Source organism: Leopardus geoffroyi, chromosome E2, assembly GCF_018350155.1.
Source record: "Leopardus geoffroyi isolate Oge1 chromosome E2, O.geoffroyi_Oge1_pat1.0, whole genome shotgun sequence".
In the NCBI taxonomy this organism is placed as follows: Eukaryota; Metazoa; Chordata; class Mammalia; order Carnivora; family Felidae; genus Leopardus; species Leopardus geoffroyi.
The window spans coordinates 44195842-44213561 of record NC_059335.1 but is presented as its reverse complement, the minus strand read 5'-3'; the positions used below and the strand labels follow the sequence as shown (position 1 = coordinate 44213561).

The window sequence follows — 17720 nt, the reverse complement described above, 5'->3', positions numbered from 1 at the left end:
GTCCCACTCTTGGTTTCAGCTCAGGTCATGATCTCATGGTTCGTGGGTTGGAGCCCTCCATGGGGCTCTGTGCTGAGGGCTCAGAGCCTGCTTGGGATTCTCTCTCTCCCCCTCCCCTGCTCACTCACTGTCTCAAAATAAATAAACCTTTTAAAAAATAAAAAAAGAAGGGGGGGTGGAGCTCAAGGGCACCAGTACCACCCCTTTCATTCTGGGTTTTCAAAGGGGCAGGCCATCTTGAAGCCCCATTTACCCCAAGGGCCAAAACTGGTCAAGGACTTCAAAGGCTGTATGGGTGGACCTTAAGCCTCCTTTCTAAGCCAAAGTGAAGAATCTGGAATACAGATATTCCCAGAAATGGAGCTGCTGAGCACAGGGATGGTAAAAAACCAGGCGAGGCAGAGAGATGTGCCTCTAGGTGTGGGATCCTGGGTTGGTCAATAACCTCTAGAAGCTTCCATCTTATTCTGAAAATTGAACTGTCATACTACCTCAAAGGTTAGTGCCAGAATTAAAAAATGAGATCCTATATGAACAGTTGAGTACTCTATCAATAAACGGGTGCAATGATTATTATGGTGCAGTTTAACAATATTCTTTTTTTAAAAAAAATTTTTTTTAACGTTTATTTATTTTTGAGACAGAGAGAGACAGAGCATGAACGGGAGAGGGTCAGAGAGAGAGGGAGACACAGAATCCGAAACAGGCTCCAGGCTCTGAGCGGTCAGCACAGAGCCCGACGCGGGGCTCGAACTCACGGACCGCGAGATCATGACCTGAGCTGAAGTCGGACACTTAACCAACTGAGCCACCCAGGCGCCCCTAACAATATTCTTATTCTAACATCTACCAGTTGTGTGACTCTGGCCCACTCACCTAACCTCAGTGAACGAGCCAATTCATGTATAAACTAAGAAACCAGATTTATTTTGAGAGAGGGAGAGAGCAGAAGCAGGGGAGCGGCAGAGAGAGGGAGAGAATCCCAAGTAGGCTCCACACTCAGTGTGGAGCCCTAAGTGGGGCTTGATCTCACAAGAGCCAGACACTTAACCAACTGAGCCACCCAGGCACCACAGAAACTAGATGATTCTTGGGGTGCCTCGCTGCTCAGTTTGTAGAGTATGCAACTCTTGATCTTGGGGTTGTGAGTTTGAGCCCCATGTCGGGTATAGAGATTACTTAAAATTAAAAAAAAAAAAAAAAAGAAAAAGAAAAACGAAGTCATTCTTAAGGCCCCTTCTAATTTTGCTCCCAAAGAACGGATTTTTTAAAAACATGCTCTTTGAATTTAATATTGAACAATTCTGAATCTTTCTCTGGAGGGAGGGTCTGAGGGCTACGGAGACCTTGCAGTTCACGGTCTGGAACAGGGCTACAGATGCAGGGTGATGCTGGGGTTAACCACAGATGTTTTCAGGGGCACAACTGGAAAAGGAGCTATCAGTAGACAGAACATAGAACATATGTTTCCAGTGCTTCAAACCAATCTCAGAAGTCTCCCTCCTGGCTGCATTTCTGCCCCATTGCCGTTCAGCCCATTCTCCATGGGGCCACTGGAGGATAGCCTTTATGAGTATTTCAAAGCAGATTAATTGGTTCTCCGCTTTCTCAAAAGGCCAGCAGTAGAGACCATGGTAGTTAGTCATCCATAAAACTTCCCACTCAGGGAGGCTTAACGATCCTGGGCACGGGGTAAAAACAGTATTACTGAACTACTGATAGGCACCATGGGAGACTGGGCAAGAACCCCTGGCAAGACTAAAGTCCTCAGTTTCGATGAGAGAATCTGCCCTTGGCTCAATACTAAGAACAACCCTATTTCATGCATCATCAGGAAATCCTGAAAACCCAGTACTTCTCCCATGACAGGACTGGCGTGGGGAGGAATCTGTCTCCTATGATCCATGACCATCCCAGGGGCCACAAATACCTCCATATCACAAGCATCCTGCACACAGCATCTAGAATGCTCTTAACAGGGGTGCCTGGCTGGCTCAGCCAATAGAGCATGCTACTCTTGATCTCAGAGTCGTGAGTTTGAGCTCCATATTGGGCACAGAGGTTACAAACAAATAAATAAATGGAAGGCTCTTGACATTACTTGTAAAAGACCAGAAACAGTCAATATCCATCAAGAGAAGACAGGGGCGCCTTGGTGGTTCAATCAGTTAAGTGTCACGGGTTTGAGCTCTACCTTGGGCCTCCTGCTGACAAGCCTGGAGGCTGCTTGGGATTTTCTCTCCCACTTTCAAAATAAATAAACTTAAAAAAAAAAAAATGAGGACAATCTTTTAAGAAATATCAAGTAAAGAAAACAAAGTACAGAACAATGTATATATAATATGCTATCTTCATGTTAACGGTGGGTGGGGGGCGGCAATAAGTATCTAAACATACTTAATTTAAGAAACACTGGGGAATTATATTAAATAGTAACAGCAGGTATGAAAGGGACCTGAGCAGTTGGAGTTCACAGAACAGCACCAGCCAGGTAAAGGTAGCACATGGAGGTGGTGGCATAAACTTTGGTTTAGCAGCCCAGGGTTCAAATCACTGCCATTTCCTAGCTCTGTGGCCTTGGACAAGTCACTAACTCTGGGTCTGTTTCCTCCTCTGTAAAATGGAGACAATATTACTGTCAGGTTCATAGGATTGTTGAACCGATAGGTTTGACTACAAATTAGCATAAAGTGGCTTCACGACAGTGTACCTGGTTGGCAGTCGTTGACATATGGACAAACAATGTGAACTTGAATGGGTGTTGGGTAGAGCGCATCTTAGATTTGGGGAGGTCAAGGAGCAAAGACACAGGGGATGGAGCCCTTCCTCATCCGTAATCCTCCTCTCTGGCTCCTTTGGTCTCTAATATTTAACCATTTTTTTCACCCCCTTGACACAAATCTAAAGCAGAAACATCTCATAATAAGAACTCAATACTTAAGGGGCACCTGGGTAAAGTTAAGCCTCCGACTTTGGCTCAGGTCATGATCTCACAGTTCATGGATTCAAGCCCCACATTGGGCTCTGTACCAACAGCTCAGAGCCTGGAGCCTGCTTTGGATTCTGTGTCTCCCTCTCTCTCTGCCCCTCCCCTGTTCATGCTCTGTCTCTGTCTCTCAGAAATAAACATTGAAAAAAATTAAAAACAAAACAAACAAACAAAAAATACCTCAATACTTAAAAGCGTTTGTTATGTGCCAGGCACTGAAAGCACTTTAGACATGCTAACTCACTGAATCCTCTCTCAACCCTGTAAGGCAGGAACTACAATTTATCCCCTTTTTAAAGAGGAGAGGACTAGGCACAGAAAGGTTAAGTAAATTGCCCAAGGTCACATGGCAAGTAAGAGTCGGAATTTGAACCCAGACAATTCTGCTCCTCCTACTGCCCTCCCCAATTCATCTTTACTCGCTGAGGGAGCTCAAGGATATTCTTTCCTTCACTTTACAGGATAAAAAAGAAATAAATAAGCACTAAAAATTAAAGGCACAACGTTGACATCAAATCTGTTGAAATTGGGAGTGCAACCTCACACCTGGTAAAGTTTCCTGAGCTGAGCCACCTCCCAGGTATTTCATTCCCGAAGTTTTTAAGTACTCCCATGGTTTGGGTGAGAGGATTAGCAGAAAGGAGGAAGGAAAAAAAGAGAGAGAGAAATTACAACTAAAGTCCAAAGAAAAATCAGCACAATTTACATGAAAAGTTTCCAATTCAAAGATTTTAATGACAAGCTCTGAAACATCCATCTGCAAGGCATACAAGAGCATTTCTTTACCGACGCAGACTTAAATCAGAAGGTACAGGAAGTACACCCACAAATTCTAATTTCTCCAGAAAGTTTAGTCATTATAAGCCCAGGAGCGGAGGTGCTAATGAAATCGGCACGTGAACTCCACCAAGCAGCTGCTGAGCCCTGTCATTTCTGCAAACTCCAGGCTTCTGGCGAAGAGGAAAGAGATCTTAGGGCCAGTATCCTGGGACTTATGACTAAGAGCAGTCACCCAAAGTACCTGTTACTGTGAATGTGAGGTCAGAGTGGATTCAACCTGATCCTGATAACCTCACCAGGGGAGGCCTCTCAGCTGGTGATTCAGCGCTCCACCCCACCTGTCAATAAGAGCTCAGGCTATTGTCCCATGGCTGACTCAAGGGATGACGTTTCCTACAAAAAAGGCACAACTTTTCCCACAAACAACTTGGTCATCTTGTTCCCTTTTCAAACACTCCCACACAACTGTGATGAAGAATTTGAGGAGGAGGAAGTTTGCAGTCTTTGAAAGTCCTCATACTTCATTCTGACCAAAGAGGTCCTGGGACACCAGGATACATGTAACTCAACCCCCCACCCCCCAACACACCCAAATATGCCCAAGAATCATGATGCTTACAGGACAATCCCATCCCTCCTCCATGAGGAGGCTAAGAAAACCAGACTTAAAGCCATACGCCTCTTGGGCAACACGCCAAGGGGCGGGTGGCTTGGAAAGCACATTAGATCCTGGTTTGAATCTGATACCTTTTAAAGGAGACGTTAGCTCTCAGGATTATTTCTCTAAAAAAAAAATACCTGCCCAAAGAATAGCCTTTTTTCCTCCTCTGAGGTGTAGCCAACCTACAATGTATTAATTTCAGGCGTACAACATAGTGATCCACGTTTATACACATTACAAAGAGATCACCAGATAAATCCAGCTACCATCTGCCACCACATAAAGTTGTTCGCTACTATTAACTGTATTCCCTATGCTATACAGTGTATCCCGTGTCTTAATAATGGGGAGCTTGTACCTTATAAAGAGAATAATCTCTATTTTATTTTTAAGAGAATAGTCTTTAAATGGCACCAATTTGGGCTTAAAAGAATGTGGCAAGTCCAATCCCCTCAAAGACACAGTCCAATTCTAACATCTATTGAGCACCTCACCTCCTCAGGTCTTTAAGTAAATACGGTTCTTAGTGATGATTCCCCCAAATGCCTCCACTCCACCACATACAGTTCTTTCTATCCCCTTTCCTGCTGTATTTTTCTCCTTCTGCAGATCACCACGTTGCCTTCTCCCGCCTCTTCTGATTAAAAGGGAAGGGACGAGGGGGCAAGGATTTTTGTCTGTTTTGTCCCGTTATAGCCTCGGTGCCTAGAAAGCACAGTACTCGTGTTGGCAGGTGGTCCACACAAATGTGTTCAGTGATCAGACAGAGGATGGTCATCTAGAAGATTTCCCTCCCCCTGAGACCTTGAGAGCAGGAGTGACCCATCCCCTTCACTTGGTTAATCGCAGACCATCTGGTTGGCTGTCTTTTCCTGCCGTGAGGGGCACGGGCTTTGCTGTGCTCTGGAGTCCAAAAGCCACCAGAACATAACTCCAGGCTCTCCAGTTTCCTGTCGGCATGAGCTGCACTATCTTACAGCCTCTCAGAGCCACGACAGTCACTTCTCACTGGTTGTTGTGAGGTCTGAAGGGGAGAGACAGCATAAGGAAGCAATGCTGTTTACAGGGATGCAGGTTGAAACAATAATTATTCTTTCTGAGAGACAGAGAGCATGCGTGTGCGTGCAAGTGGTGGAAGGGCAGAGAGAGAGAAAGAGAGAGAATCCCAAGCGAGCTCCATGCTGACAGTGCAGAGCCAAACTCGTGGCCAGGTGAGATCCAGGAGATCGTGACCTGAGCCGAAATCAAGAGTCGGTCACTTAACTGACCGAGTGAGCCACCTAGGTGCTCCAATAATGATTTTTTGGTAAGTATGTCTCAACTATTGCATGGGACATACTAATAAAAAATTAATCACTGTGTATCTGAAATTCAAATATAAATAAGTGTCTGTATTTTTATTTGCTAAGTCTGGCAACTTTGCCCATTAGGCAAACCCTAAGTACTTCCTGAAGGCAGGGTAATGTATCTTACATAAATTGCCATAAATTCCCTTCTCAATACTCATCAATCAGATGGACTTTGGAGTTGTGAGATTTCTCTCTTGGCCATGAGCTGCTAATTAAGTCGGCTTTAAATTTTTGTCTTGGGAGTTTTTTGCATCTCACAGCAAATTCCTTCTAGGCTTCTGTGCATTGCCAACATCTGGAAGAATGGATACCAGGTCTTGAACAATTAATGGTCTTGAAGGATGCTGCAGATACCCAGGAAGGTGTTGGGTGCGTCTGGGAGTCTTGCTCAAGGAAGGTGTTACCCAGACAATAGGAAACCCAACAGATGGCCCTGGCTGGCTCAGGTATCTGTTTAGATTTTGATCTGGTGCTTCCTTACACCAAGAAGTGTGGGCAGAAATGGCTCCTCTGACCTTTAGACTCTAGACTGCAAGCTGTTTTGTGACAAGACAATTAGGTAAGGTTACACCAGAGGTGTGCAGGGCTCCGAGAAGCTGGAGAGGGCCAAGTTGAGACACATGCCCTGTGAACGTCCCCTCCTCCTCATGTCCTTCTATGGCTCACACTGACAAAGTTCTAGCTTTTCTTAAATACAAAAACCACCCTGGGATATCTCCTAAGTACAAAAAATATATAGGTCTATACACACACACACACACACACACACACACTGAAACCTCATTTATTCATTCAACAAATACCTGTTGAGCACCTATTATATGCCAGGCACTGCTCTAGACACAATACAGCCAGTAAAATATACAAGATGAAATTCCCTGGCCTCCTGGGTGGCTCAGTTGGTTAAGTGTCCACCTTCAGCTCAGGTCATGATCTCACAGTTGGTGAGTTCGAGCCCCATGGCAAGCTCTGTGCTGACAGCTTGGAGCCTGCAGCCTGCTTCAGATTCTGTGTCTCCCTCTCTCTCTGCCCCCCCCCCCCCCACTAATATTCTGTCTTTCTCTCCCTAGAAACTAATAAACATTAAAAAAATTTTTTTTAAGAAAATGGACAGGAGAGGGGCGCCTGGGTGGCGCAGTCGGTTAAGCGTCCGACTTCAGCCAGGTCACGATCTCGCGGTCCGTGAGTTCGAGCCCCACGTCAGGCTCTGGGCTGATGGCTCAGAGCCTGGAGCCTGTTTCCGATTCTGTGTCTCCCTCTCTCTCTGACCCTCCCCTGTTCATGCTCTGTCTCTCTCTGTCCCAAAAATAAATAAACGTTGAAAAAAAAAAAAAAAAAAAAAAATAAATAAATAAATAAATAAATAAAAAAGAAAATGGACAGGAGAAATAAGTGGAATACATAGCATGCTAGATGGTGAAAAGTGCTACAGAGGAAAATAAGGCAAAAAAGGAAGGGGAGTGCAAGAAGGAGTAACTATCTTAAATAGGGGCTCAAGAAAGGGTTCACTGAGAGGGTGACATGTAAGCAAAAACATGGACCTTAATGAGTAAGCCATGAGAGACACCTGGATAGCTCAATCAGTAGAGTATGTGACTCTTGATCTTGGGGTCGTGAGTTCAAGCCCTACGTTAGGCATGCAACTTACTTAAAAATAAAGTAAGTGAGTGAGCCATGCAGATATCAGAAAAGTATTATTGACAGCAGCAATAGCCAGTGCAAAGGCCCAGGGGTACAAGTGTGTCTGGTGTGTTCCTAGGTAGAGTCAGGAAGAATTGATAGCAAGAAGTAAGGGGTAGGGGAAGTGTTTGGGGGTGGGGGGCAGATCACGGAGGCCTTACATGTCATAGAAAGGACTTTGACTTACATTCTCTGTGAAATGAGGAACCACTGGCCAACTCTGATTTTTAAGTTAATTTTTCTTAAGTATATTTGACAGACATTTTATTGATTTCAGGCATGCAATACACTATTCACTATTTGTATTAACTTAAATTTTCTTTCTTTCTTCCTTTCAGTAGGCTTCATGCCCAGCACAGAGCCCAACAAAGGGCTTGAACTCATAATCCTGAGATCAAGACCTGAGCTGAGATCAAGAGTTGAACACGTAACTGACAGAGCTACCCAGGAACTCCTCAAATTTTAAAAACCATCACTGGTGGCTGCTGGATGGAGAAAAGACTGCTGGGGTAGGGGTAGAGGAGAATGACCTAAGATGCTCTACAACAGCCTTCAGGAGAACTCTCCTGGGAACAGAGAAGGTGTAGAAGTGTGTCTGAATGCCAAACCACAGAAACAGGTGTTCTCCGTAGCCTTCAACTTGCCCAGGTACCATAAATCTGAAAGGATTTCAGCTTGTTACACGTTTTCCTAATTACAAGGCCCACTAATTATTATCTAGGCCTTGGCCAATTATCCCACGGGGGCCTGTGCTGGCCACCGTTTATGATTTTGCTCATGGTGAACAGGTTCAACCTTTCCAGACAGGTCCCATTAGATTTCAGCAGTAATGCCTGAGCTCACAGGGATCCAGGCCCAGATCTCTCCCGCACCTTGAAAAAGTCCCAGTTTGGTGGGTGAGGGAACACTTGGGTGGCTCAGTTGGTTAAGCATTCTGACTTCAGCTCATGTTGTGATCTTGGGATTAGTGGATTCAAGTCCCACATCGGGCTCTGTGCTGACAGCTCAGAGCCTGGAGCCTGCTTCAGATTCTGTGTCTCCCTCTCTCTCTGACCCTCTCCCAGTCACATTCTGTTTCTCTCTCTCTCAAAAATAAACATTAAAAAAATATTTTTTTTTTAATTTTTTTTTTTCAACGTTTATTTATTTTTGGTACAGAGAGAGACAGAGCATGAACGGGGGAGGGGCAGAGACAGAGGGAGACACAGAATCGGAAACAGGCTCCAGGCTCTGAGCCATCAGCCCAGAGCCTGACGCGGGGCTCGAACTCACGGACCGCAAGATCGTGACCTGGCTGAAGTCGGACGCTTAACCGACTGCGCCACCCAGGCGCCCCCAAAAAATATTTTTTTTAAGTCCCAGTTGGAACCTCATTATACTAGTTTCCCTCCCAAGCTCTAATTCTCAATGCCAATAGAATTGCATTTTCAGGGACCCAGAAAGTTGAAGACAGAGAGTAAAAGAAGTGAGGTTCATGGATGCCTGGGTGGCTCAGTTAAGGGTCTGACTTTAGCTCAGGTCATGATCTCATCGTTCGTGGGTTCAAGCCCCGCATCGGGCTCTGTGCTAACAGCTCAGAGCCTGGATCCTGCTTCAGATTCTGTGTCTCCCTCTCTCTCTGCTCCTTCCCTGCTCACACTCTGTCTCTCACAGATTAGACAGATAGATAGATAGATAGATAGATAGATAGATAGATAGAAAAAGAAAGAAAGAAAGAAAGAAAGAAAGAAAGAAAGAAAGAAAGAAAGAAAGAAAGAAAGAAAGGCGGTTCAGCTAGCATTTATTTGGAAGTGAAGGTAACAGGCAAACAGGCTGGAAGTTACCCACCCATATAAGACAAAAGAGGCCCTTCAAAAGCAAAAGAGGATGAATTCCAGCATCACAGTTAAAATCAGTGAGACACAAAAGGTGTAAAGACATCTTTTCCAAGGAGAAGGCAGGAATTCCTTTCCCTCAGAAAGGGGACTCAGCTTCCACTGGAGATGCAGTTTGGCAACAAGGCAGATGAGGGGCACAATGAGGGCACAAGTCTTAGAAGATTCAAGTGCAGGACTGGAGCCCCAGCTCTGCCACTTCCTGGGTCGGGGTGGGAAGGAGACTTTTTCACTGTCGGCAACATATATATATATATATATATATATATATATATATATATATATATATGTATATATATGTATATATATATATATATATATACACACACACAAACACACATATATATATATATATATTTTTTTTTTTTTACTGTATATTTTTAACCAAGTGAATGATTTCTACTAAAAGAAAAGGAAGGGGGGCGCCTGGGTGGCGCAGTCGGTTAAGCGTCCGACTTCAGCCAGGTCACGATCTCGCGGTCCGTGAGTTCGAGCCCCGCGTCGGGCTCTGGGCTGATGGCTCGGAGCCTGGAGCCTGTTTCCGATTCTGTGTCTCCCTCTCTCTCTGCCCCTCCCCTGTTCATGCTCTGTCTCTCTCTGTCCCAAAAATAAATAAACGTTGAAAAAAAAAAAAATTTAAAAAAAAAAAAAAAAAAAAAGAAAAGGAAGGAATGAAAGGAAAAAAAAAAAGAATAGAAAGAGAAAACCCGGGGCCCCCGGCTGGCTCCGTTGGTGGAGCATGCGACTCTTGATCTCACAGTCATGCACCCAAGCCCCACATTGGGCATAGAGATTTCTTAAACAACAAAGTAAACCCTCTATTACCTGCAGACTAAAGTCCAAGGCCCTGCGATAGCCTGGTTGTGGTCTACACCTAGGCACTCTCTTCCTGGGACCATCTCCTGCAAGCAGAGCTCCAGCCTGACTCCTTCGTGCCCCGCCATGCCTTTGGGCACCCCGTTTCCCATACCTGGAGAGTCTGTTCAGCTCTGGCTGGCTGGAGCCTTATCACTCACCAAAGCCCAGCAGGTAAAACTGAGCGCTCATTGAATCCTCTGAACATTTTCCCATCGCAGAGCCCTTCTCAGAATGTACTGAAATTACCCCCTGCAAGGGTCTCAGAGATTTCTGGAATCTCCCTGAGATCGAAGGCTGGGTCTTAAGTCAGTGCCCCAAGCAACAGGTGTATGGTGGGGAGGCAGCTACTTCTCTGGGTCCCCCATTCCCACCCCATGTGCCCCACCCCACACCCACAGAGCACTCCTTTGCCAGCATGGCAGAAGGACCAGCCTTATCCCTTCCAGATCAAGGGTGCCGTTGGATCCCTGGCCTCAGGCTGAACGAGATGTTCATACCCCGCTGGCACCAGGTATTTACTCATCAAACATTGTGACCTAGCTACTGGAGTTGTCCAGGACAACAAATCTGGTGGCAGCAGACACCTGGGGAGCTTTAAAAACTACCATGTCCAGATCTCCACTCTCAGAAACTGGAGTTCAGTGATGTGCAGGAGGGCAAATGTGCATCTTTGAAGTGTTCCAGGTGATCCCACACGAAGCCAGGCAGGTAACCCATACTCTCAGGAGCTAGGGCGGAGCATTTTTGGCAATGGGAAAACACACAGTATCCTACAGCATGTATATTATAAAATAATTTAAATTTTTTAAAGATTTTGTAAGTAATCTTTACACCCAACGTGGGGCTCAAACTTACAACCCAAAAGGGCACCTTTGTCGAACAAGCATCTGACTCTTGGTTTCAGCTCAGGTTGTGATCTCCCGATTGTGAGAGTGCTTGCTCGTATTCTCTCTCTCTCTCTCTCCTCTCTCTCTCTCTCTCAAAATAAATAAATAAACAAAAACCCATTTACAACCCCGAGATCAAAAGTCTACCTCCGTACTCTACTGATTGAGCCAGCCGGGTGTCCCATGAAATAATTTTAAAAACCAGGCAGAAGCTGACAAGTTCAGGGTCATCTTGTTTTCCCACCCCCAGCTACTCCTTGCCCCACCCCTCCCACTCCATCTGCAGACAATATTCACAAGCAGGTCCACAGGCAGCCCCACCGCGGAGTCCGCTGGCAGAGGCAAACAAGAAGACTGTCACCAAATTCCCTCTCCTAGCAAAGGGCACTTTGGTCTGTCACTGTTTGCAGAGCAGTGTTTGCTTTAACACAGAATCGGGGAGAGTGAGGAAACTGGTTTGGCTGGTTTACGGGGTGGGAAGGAGCACAGGGAAAAGTTCTGAACCACAGGTAAAACACATGGGAGAGACGCAAGCAGAAGGCACCAAATACTTCGGGGCTTTAATATTTAATATTCATTGAGCACCTGGTACTGTTAGGCCCACTTTACAGATGAGGAAACTAAGGCTTAGAGGATAAGGTCCTTGGCCGACCTCCCCTCAGGTGGCAAGGGACATTCCCCGGGTTTCAATCTAGGCAGTGTGACTCAAGAACCTTCTAAATGATGGAAATATGCCACCAGAGCCTTGGCAGGGGGGGTGGGGGGGTGGAGGATTAGATGCAGAGAAGAGGAAGGAAGGAGAAGAGGAAATGTGCAAAAACAAGGTGGCTAAAGCCCTCTGGACAGCAGCAAGCATGAGCTCAAGTGTATGAAAGATAAAGTTGAAGTAGCAAGAGAGAGAGGCAGAGAAAGGACGAAAGGCCACCACAGGAATTTCTTTCAATTGACCAAAGATGAAAAACACTTAAAAATGGCTGCCTTTCCCCTTCCAGATTCAGGTTTGATGGCTCCCGCCTCTGCCCTCTGGCATTCAGAAGGAAGCACTCAGCACGCTGTAATCCTGGGACACACTTAACGGGGTAGCCCAGCTTCTAGAAGCACAGACTGGGCGTGCAGTGCTCACGTGCATCTTAGAAGGTTCTAACTGACAACTCTTCTGGTCCATTTCGATCTAGGACGGGCCTGAGGCCAAAGAATTTGAGAGGGGGAAAAAATAAGCCAATATATGAGGGGTAATAAACATTCATTCATTTCTTCAAAATAATATTTGAGTGCCTACTCTGTGCTAAGAATATGAGGCACCATTTAATATTTCCTGTTTCTTTACATCATCTCTCTTCTTTATGTTCAGCCCAGATCTGCTTTATTAATTACTGTAACCCCAGAGTCTAGCCCAGTGCTGGCACTCTTACTTGTTGGCTAGCCAAATTAAAACAAACATGCCTTTTAATCCTCACAACAAACCGCTAAGTACTACTACCCCCCCCTCCATTTCACAGGTGGAGAAACCGAGACCCAATCAAATAAAGTGTTTTACCCAATGTCACATAGCTAGGAGCTGAAAGGCAAACCTGGACCTTTGATGTGCTTACTCACAAACTCTCCTGACCAGCCATACAGACTTCATTCCCCTCCTTGAAGGGCTAAAGCCCTAAAAAGAGATGGGAGTTGAGGCAGAGTAGAAACTCAAAGTCTGAATTGTGACAGGTGCCTCTCGGGGATTTTAGGATTTTGGCAGCTCCTGGGAGATGTGAGAGGTGATTGCTTCAGCGTCTGGCTTATCTGGGGTTACACTTGGAAGGGAATGTGTAACAGACACCAAGGTGAGCATTTTGGAAGAAAAGTCTCACCCAATAAAAAGCTCCAGAGAGCAAACAGGGATTTCCATAACCATCTGGCAGAGGCAGGACAGGTCCGGCAGGCAGGCCCCGGGGGAGCAGCAACCAGACTTCCTTACATAGCCTTGCAGGGCCCAGGACCTGGGAAGACCCTGATCTCCTTCCCCGGTGAGCTTGACATTAACCTTTGTCACAGATGTGAGTAATCATGAACTGAGTGAGTTTGAGGGACAGGGGAGTGGGTGTCTGATGATGTAAGGAGATTCCCAAAGCAGGTTTCCGTATTTGTTTTTTTTTAAGCCCAGTTTAATTAGGAGGCCTGCACCCTGTTTCTACCACCTTTCAGCACATCTTTTAGAAAGGGGGAAATGGATGTATTTAATCCACACAAGTGGGTGCTTGTGAGCTAGGTCAATCCATCAAGGAGCCAGAGCTCAAACCCAAAACAGAAGCCCTGTACACCTGAAACCAGGTGGTGAAGCAAAGCAAGAAGCCATTGGTTTCCAAGCCTGTCTGCTTTTTGCAGCTCACCCCTCAATCAACTTAAAGCTGAAGGCAATATGAAATAGCCAGGGTTTCTCAAACCAGTTTATGCCAGAAAAAAGAAAAATTCTCAAACTCTAGAGAACCGGTTTAAAGTTGTTTGTTTTTTAAAACATTCTCTATTCTAGAACCTGGAGAGTTACCAAAGACATAAATTCAAGGCCGAGGCCGTGGGGTCGTCCATCTCACAGAGCACAACAATCGCCCCAGCAAACCACTCCAGGGTCCCCTGAGTTCGGTCAAACCCTATTCGTGACACCCTATGGCAAACGGTGGACAAAAAGCAACAGGTTCCTTATTTTCAAACTCCCGTGAAGCGAATATTTAAACCTGGTGCTAATGTCACATCCTTCCACTTCCCTGGAGGGTCCAAAGAGAGTGAGGCCACCACCCTAAATCCTAACTGCTTTTTTAAGTCACAAAGCCAGTCTTCTAAGGTCACATGTGTGATTTTACCAGAAGGGCACTTCCGTCCTGGGGTAATTCCACACTGGACTCGGAGGAAGGTCTAAACGGTGAAATGTCAGCAAATCTGCTGATGGGACGGGTCTTGGACATAAAGGACACTGAACCCAGCCACACAGGCGGCTTTCAGAAGCTGCCTCTCCCACCAAGCTCACCACCACAGGCCTCTCTCCACTTCCCGCCTGTTGTGACCCATCTCCATCACCACCTCCTCCTGTTCTCAGGGTCCTGCTATATCAACACCTCTGCTCTCTCAGGCACACAGGGAAGACAACGTTTACTGCACAATGGACACTAATTCTCCAAACACCTCTTTTTTTGAAATGATTGAGAGGGGGAGAGAACAGGACAAAGACCAGCTGTGGATCTCTGAACGGATTACTAAATTGCTTACGTTTCAATTTCCTCCCCTGCAAAATAGAAATAACAACAGTGCCTACCCTCATAGGATTCTTGGGAATAGATATACATATTTTTTAATGCTTATTTTTGAGAGCAAGAGTGCAAGTGGGGGAGGGGCAGAGAGGGAGAGCAGGCTCCACACTGACAGCATGGACGGAGCTGGATGGGAGGCTCAAACCCACAAACTAGGGAATCATGACCTGAGCCAAAGTCAGTCGTTTAACCGACTGAACCACCTAGGCACCCCAGTTCTTGGGAATATTAAGTGGGATAAAATCGAGCACTTGCCCCAGAGTCTGGTTCAAAAGGAATAGGCTGCTATTAATAATAATGGTAATATTTATATTATTATGCAATAATATTCTTGGTCAGACCAAGAGCTTGTCTGGGGAAGAGGGGTACAGGAGTGATAAAAGCAGACTAACTCACATCTGGACTTACCAAAAGCCTTGGTACAGGAAAACAAAGTGACCGGCGCTTGTCTTGGAACACCCCCATATACACAGGCATACCCCCAATTTCTAACTCCTGCCCCAATCTTCAAGGCCGGGTCAACTTTGCCTCCTCCACGAAGCCAGCAGCCCTCACTGCCAACTGATACTTATCAAAACATCCCACACCACCCACATTCTTTGGCACCTGAATGCCCATGTCCCACAGTGCCCTCTAAGCGGGTCCTGGGGCATTCTCCATAATCTGCTGGAACGTGAAATACCAACAGCAGGCTGGAGTGTCTCCATATCTCTTCAATTCATTCCTGAGTTACCCAGCACAGGGCTGGGCAAGCTGTCAACCATCGACTAATGGTGGACCCACTGCAAAATCAGACACTTCCTTTCTCACTTCATAGAAAGCTCCACACAACACAGGCAGGCCTCAGAAAACCAAGTATGTTTAATCAATGGAGCTGCAGTTTCTCTGTTTGGGTGGGGGTGGGGGGGCGGGAGGGAATGCCGCCCACTATTGGAACAACTTCCAAAATTCAAACAATTTTCACACAACAGCGTGATTGCTCAAGTTTTCATGTGGCCAAAGACTGGAAGAATAAATGCAGTGAATTTCCTCAGGGGAATTGTGGGTGATTTCTCATTTTAAAAAGTGTCTCTTTTATACTTATGATACTTGCCCAATCAACTGAAATCAAGAGGAAGAAATCGTTTGGTAGGAAATAAGCATCTGGGAATCAATGAAACCAGAAGAGAAACCAAGCTTCCCTTGCTCTCTCATTTCTGGGCAACAGTGAAATAAAGCTAACTCTAGAATCCTGATTATCACAGTGATAAGGCCCAGAAGTACATTGTGTGTTTTCATTCCTGAGTCACAGCTACTGGTTTTTGGTTTTTTTTTTAAACCATTATTCATTGGGGGAATAGTAAGCGTATCAAAATGTTTTCATCTCTTTGAGCAAATGCCACAACTCTTGGCACCTCAGTCATCCCAGAGATGGTGCAGAATGGGGCCTGGGAATCAGTCCTAGTTCAAATTCCTGCTTGGCAGACCTGGGGCAAGTGGACTCCACCCTCTGAGCCTCCGTTTGCTCATCTGCAAAACGGGAATTACTGCCACCCCTCACCCCACACATCAGGTTTTAGCAACCTGAAATGACAGACTCTCAAGTGGTCAGGACAATTTGACACACATTAAAGGCCTATAAAAAATGCCCCCCCCCCAACATAATTACCAATACCATAGCTCTCTCAACCACAGTAAAAGTTTAGATCGTTACATCTGTGTAAATTCCAAAGGGGTGCCATTGGAGCCAGGAAAAAAGGGTTTGCGCAGTCCAGCCCAGAGCCGTGGGAGCAATTTCTCGGACCCTTCCCACTCCCACCGCACCCAGCTCAGGACCCCAGCAGTACGTCCTCACCTCTGCCCAGGACTCGGCCTCTCTCCAAATGTCGACGGGGCACCGTGAACGTGTAGCTGTCGGCGCCAAAGCCAGGACGGCAGGGCTCGGGCTCCTGGCAGAGCCCTGATGTGACCTGGAGTAGGGGAAAGGTATGGAACCAGGGTGATCGCGGGAGGGGGGTTCCCCCCGGCGAGGAGGGGTCGCCTCCTGCCCACACCGAAACCAACCGCGCCGCCCCTCCCTTGCTCCCAGCGTCGGCCTGTGGGAGGCAACCACCCTCACCCCCAACCCCCAGGGCAGGCAGCCACGCCAAACTCTTTCATTCCGAAACTTGCTGCCGCCAAGCTCCCAGGTACTCCCGGGAGACGGGGCTGCTGGGTCAACCTCCTCCCGACCAACCACTCCTTTCTTTGCATTCTCCTTTTTAATTTCACTAGAGGCAACTTTACTGTTCCCCACTTCACTTTCCTTATGCTGGGAACACTCCCACTCCTAAGTCTAGTTCCGCACACCGAGGGGCGCCCCACCACCTTTTGAGCCCTTTATTAACCCACGGCGCCCCATACCTGTTTACGAGCCTTTCTTTATAGGCAAGTGCTTTTATTTCTGTTGATTTCCCTTTCCTTACCTCAGGGGTCATCTCCACTACTCCTGGCTCCCCCGACTTGCAGCGGGACTCCCCTTTTCTGTACCCCGGCCCCCACCCTGCCCCACGCCCCCCACTGCCCGCCCCCAGCCTCTACCGCCGCCAGCTCCGAGTCCCCAGAGCCCGCAGCGAGGCTCGCCCCCTACCTCTAGTATTTGCGCGAGGGAGTGGGCAAAGCCACGCGCTCTCCACCCGCACCCGCTCCCACTCCCACCTCCGTGGAGTCCAGAGCGCGGCGCAGCTTCCAGGCCATTCCTGGACCTAAACTTTCTTGGAAGAAGAGGGGACGAGAGGAGAGAGAGGAACGGGGCCGGGCGCGTGATGGTGGGGCCGGAAGGCGTCCCCCGCAAAACCAAGGGACGCGACGTACCTGTAGCAGCAGCAGGAGCGCGGAGACGCTACGGGACGGAGGGCCCATGGCGGGCCGGGCAGAGGTCGGGTCGGGCTGGGTCCCGCGGAGCTTGGCCGGGCTAGAGTACGGCAGGACTTCCGCGAACCCACAGGTGCTCTGCGGTTCCCGACGCCACTGAGCCGGGCAGCGTCGCGGCCGCCAGGTGAGCCTGGAAGGCGCCGCCCCCCACAGCGCTGATTGGCTGAGGGTACACCTGCGAACCGCAGCCAATGAGCGGCGCGGCTGGGTCTCGGCTTCCCCCGCGGGCTGGGGGTGGTAGGCCCGCCCCTGACCCCGCCTCACAGCCTCCGGCCGACCGGGTGACCAGCGATGGATTGCTAGTCCGGGGAGGGAATAGGGGCTCCAGGATTCCTGTTTCCACCAAGTTCCCTCCCAGCCGCGCGGTGGCTCACTAACACCTGGGGGCAGAAAGGACTTCTCTCTTTATCGGGTCCTGTCTTCTTAACTGCAGATCTCCACAGGTTCGTGAGTGTACAAATCAATCCAC

The 17720-nt window shown here is 47.4% G+C and overlaps 1 protein-coding gene across 1 annotated transcript in view; it reads right to left on the bottom strand.

Annotated features, from left to right (window-relative positions):
• CDH1 (cadherin 1) overlaps positions 1-17363 on the bottom strand; it is an 83314-nt gene extending 65951 nt beyond the window's left edge. The window contains exons 1-2 of the mRNA XM_045443299.1: positions 17192-17363; positions 16194-16308 (exon numbers count right to left, since the gene is read on the bottom strand). Coding sequence (XP_045299255.1) covers positions 16194-16308; positions 17192-17239 — 163 coding nt within the window. The 5' untranslated portion in view covers positions 17240-17363. The remainder of the gene's footprint in view (positions 1-16193; positions 16309-17191) is intronic.
• Between the last annotated feature and the right edge of the window lie 357 nt (positions 17364-17720).